This window comes from Capsicum annuum, chromosome 8, assembly GCF_002878395.1.
Source record: "Capsicum annuum cultivar UCD-10X-F1 chromosome 8, UCD10Xv1.1, whole genome shotgun sequence".
NCBI classification, from domain to species: domain Eukaryota; kingdom Viridiplantae; phylum Streptophyta; class Magnoliopsida; order Solanales; family Solanaceae; genus Capsicum; species Capsicum annuum.
This window is the reverse complement of record NC_061118.1, coordinates 161989508-161992343: the sequence shown is the minus strand read 5'-3', so window position 1 is coordinate 161992343 and position 2836 is coordinate 161989508. Positions and strand designations below refer to the sequence as shown.

Sequence of the window (2836 nt, the reverse complement as noted above, 5' to 3'; positions counted from 1 at the left end):
TAACGCGGCCAAAACTTCTTTTCCTGGATGAACCGACCAGCGGCCTCGACAGTGCTGCATCTTATTATGTGATGAGCGGAATTTCACGCCAAAGACAGGGAAGAACCATTATTGCATCTATTCATCAGCCTAGTGCTGAAGTTTTCAACCTCTTCCACAGTTTATGCCTTTTGTCTTCAGGAAGAACCGTATATTTTGGACCTGCTAGTGCAGCAATTGAGGTATTCATTATTGGACTATATATTAACTTGCCAATTAATGGACATATAATTAATAGTACAAGTGATATACGTGATGATTTGATTAGCTTCTATGTTTTTAATATCTTTTTTATTGTGATAGTTTTTCACGAGAAACGGGTTCCCTTGCCCATATCTTCAAAATCCATCAGATCATTTTCTCAAAACAATAAACAAGGACTTTGATGAGGTAAATATTCTTTCATCTTTATCAAAGTAACGAAAGTTAGCCTTTTATTGAATATATATCTTGGTTTCTATTAAAAGGATATTGAACAAGGCTCGGCTGGAAGAAAACCTACAGAAGAAGTGATAGACCTTCTCATAAATTCATATAAATCATCTGAGAGTTATCATGAAGTTCAGAACCACGTTGCAGAAATATGTCATCAGGCAAGTGAAAACACCAAAATGGAAAGGGGGGAGGGGGGTTACATGCAGGGTATTAATGAGAAGGAATCTCTCTAATTGCATCTATTAAATATTTTCAGGGTGGTGAAATGTTGGAAAAAAGAAGCCATGCAAACTTCACTACGCAAAGCCTTGTTCTGACGAGGAGGTCAACTGTAAACATGTTTCGTGATCCTGGCTACTATTGGATGAGATTCGCTACTTATGTCGCCATTGCTTTAAGTCTTGGCTCCATCTACTATAATGTTGGCTCTAACTATCGCTCAATCGAGGTACAAACAGTGCAGATAAGGAAACATCCATAAATTTCGAACAAGTATTTCAGTTCTTCTTGATGCACATAAAGTTGATGGATCATCATAACACGGTCTTGAATATTGAACATTTCAGGAAAGAGGTCTAATGGTTGCTTTCGTAGTTTCATTTATGACATTTATGACAGTTGGTGGATTCCCTTCATTTGTGGAGGACATGAAGGTAGTATCTTTTTCACATCCAAAATGATCAAAGAATTTTATGATTTATTTTGTACTCTGAGTACTTAAATTTAACTGATTTGAGAAAATACTTCAGGTATTTCAACGAGAAAACGTGAACGGGCACTACGGGTGTTTTGCTTTCGTCATAGGCAACACACTTTCTTCTATGCCGTATGTGCTACTAATATCATTGGTTCCAGGTGCCATTGCCTATTTCCTTGCTGGATTTCAAAATGGATTTGGACACTTCATCTACTTTGCTTTGGTTCTCTTCATCAGTATGATGGTAGTCGAGAGCTTAATGATGAACGTTGCAGCTATTGTCCCTAACTTCCTCATGGGCATTGTAACGGGGGCAGGAATACAAGGACTACAGATACTAAGTGGTGGTTATTTTCAATTACCTAGTGAGTTGCCTAAAATAATTTGGAAATACCCATTGTACTACATGTCCTTCCACAAGTATGCTTACCAAGGTATGTTCAAGAATGAATTTGAAGGACTAAAGTTTACAGATGATATGTTCGGAAACAATCATATAATGAGTGGAGAAGAAGTATTGAGAGTGAGATGGCAAGCAGAAATGGGACACTCAAAGTGGGTAGACCTAGTCATTCTGCTAGGTATACTCATTTTGTATCGTCTGGTGTTTTTCCTTATTATCAAAACAAAAGAGAAGTTTGTGCATGCAAGAAAGTCATCCACATCAATACTATCAAATCGAAGTATACAAATCATGGCTAAGTCCCTACCTGCCTCACCTCTCCATGGACTCACTCCATCTCATGACATTGCCACCAACACTAGATGAATTAGTTGTTAATTACTTCTTCGGTCTTCTTGAAGATGTGACACTACTATATTTGGCTTCATTTTTCATACTGTGTCATTTTGTACTGTATTGTATTTTGCCGCATTGTTTTGTGAATTTTATGTCTGAATTTCGTAACTTGAGCCGGGGGTCTTTCGGAAACAGCCTTTCTACTTCATCAGAGGTAGAGGTATGGACTGCGTACATCTTACCCCCCCCAGACCCCACAAAGTGGGAATACACTGGGTTTGTTGTTGTTGTTGTTGTTGTTGTTTTGTGAATTTTATGTCTGAATAGGTTGTAGTGTTTGATGATATAGTTTAATACTTTAGTTGTCCCAACTTATGTGACAATATAAAAGAAGCGACACTTTCTATATTTAGAAATAATTTACCTTTGACTTCTCATTTTATCTTAATGAAATGATTTATAGTCACATAAATTTCTTAGGCTTGTTTACGTTACAAATTTTAAAAGTCTTTCTTCCTTGAAGTTCATGTATAGTTAAACATTGTCTCATAAATTGAAACAAGAGAGTATTAATTTTTGTTTTCTTTTGACTTTATCGTAGTGTTAATAACTTACAAGTTTACCAAAATACGCTTACATGTCATAAACATTGAATTTACCAACAAGTAATAATAACAATAACGAAAGAATTTCCTTTTCTTATTATACCTCACTATAATTTATTCATTTTCAACTCATAATTGCTTAACTCATCTATTTCGTGTCACTCGTGAGCTTAGGTGTCATTTTATTTGATTCGCATACCTCATTTATTTAATCCATCGGATTATTAGAATTTTTGTATGGATTTATACATAAGTTGTATTAAAAATAATTTTATGTTAACTGATAAGTTAAAAGACATAGGTTTAAAGTTGATAGGTTTA

The 2836-nt window shown here is 35.4% G+C and overlaps 1 protein-coding gene across 1 annotated transcript in view; it reads left to right on the top strand.

Moving 5' to 3' along the window:
* Nucleotides 1-2318, top strand: part of LOC107879431 (ABC transporter G family member 1-like) — a 6304-nt gene extending 3986 nt beyond the window's left edge. Inside the window, exons 4-9 of the mRNA XM_047394931.1 lie at nt 1-221; nt 343-429; nt 507-632; nt 731-922; nt 1041-1127; nt 1224-2318. Coding sequence (XP_047250887.1) covers nt 1-221; nt 343-429; nt 507-632; nt 731-922; nt 1041-1127; nt 1224-1940 — 1430 coding nt within the window. The 3' untranslated portion in view covers nt 1941-2318. The remainder of the gene's footprint in view (nt 222-342; nt 430-506; nt 633-730; nt 923-1040; nt 1128-1223) is intronic.
* The last annotated feature ends 518 nt before the right edge of the window (nt 2319-2836 follow it).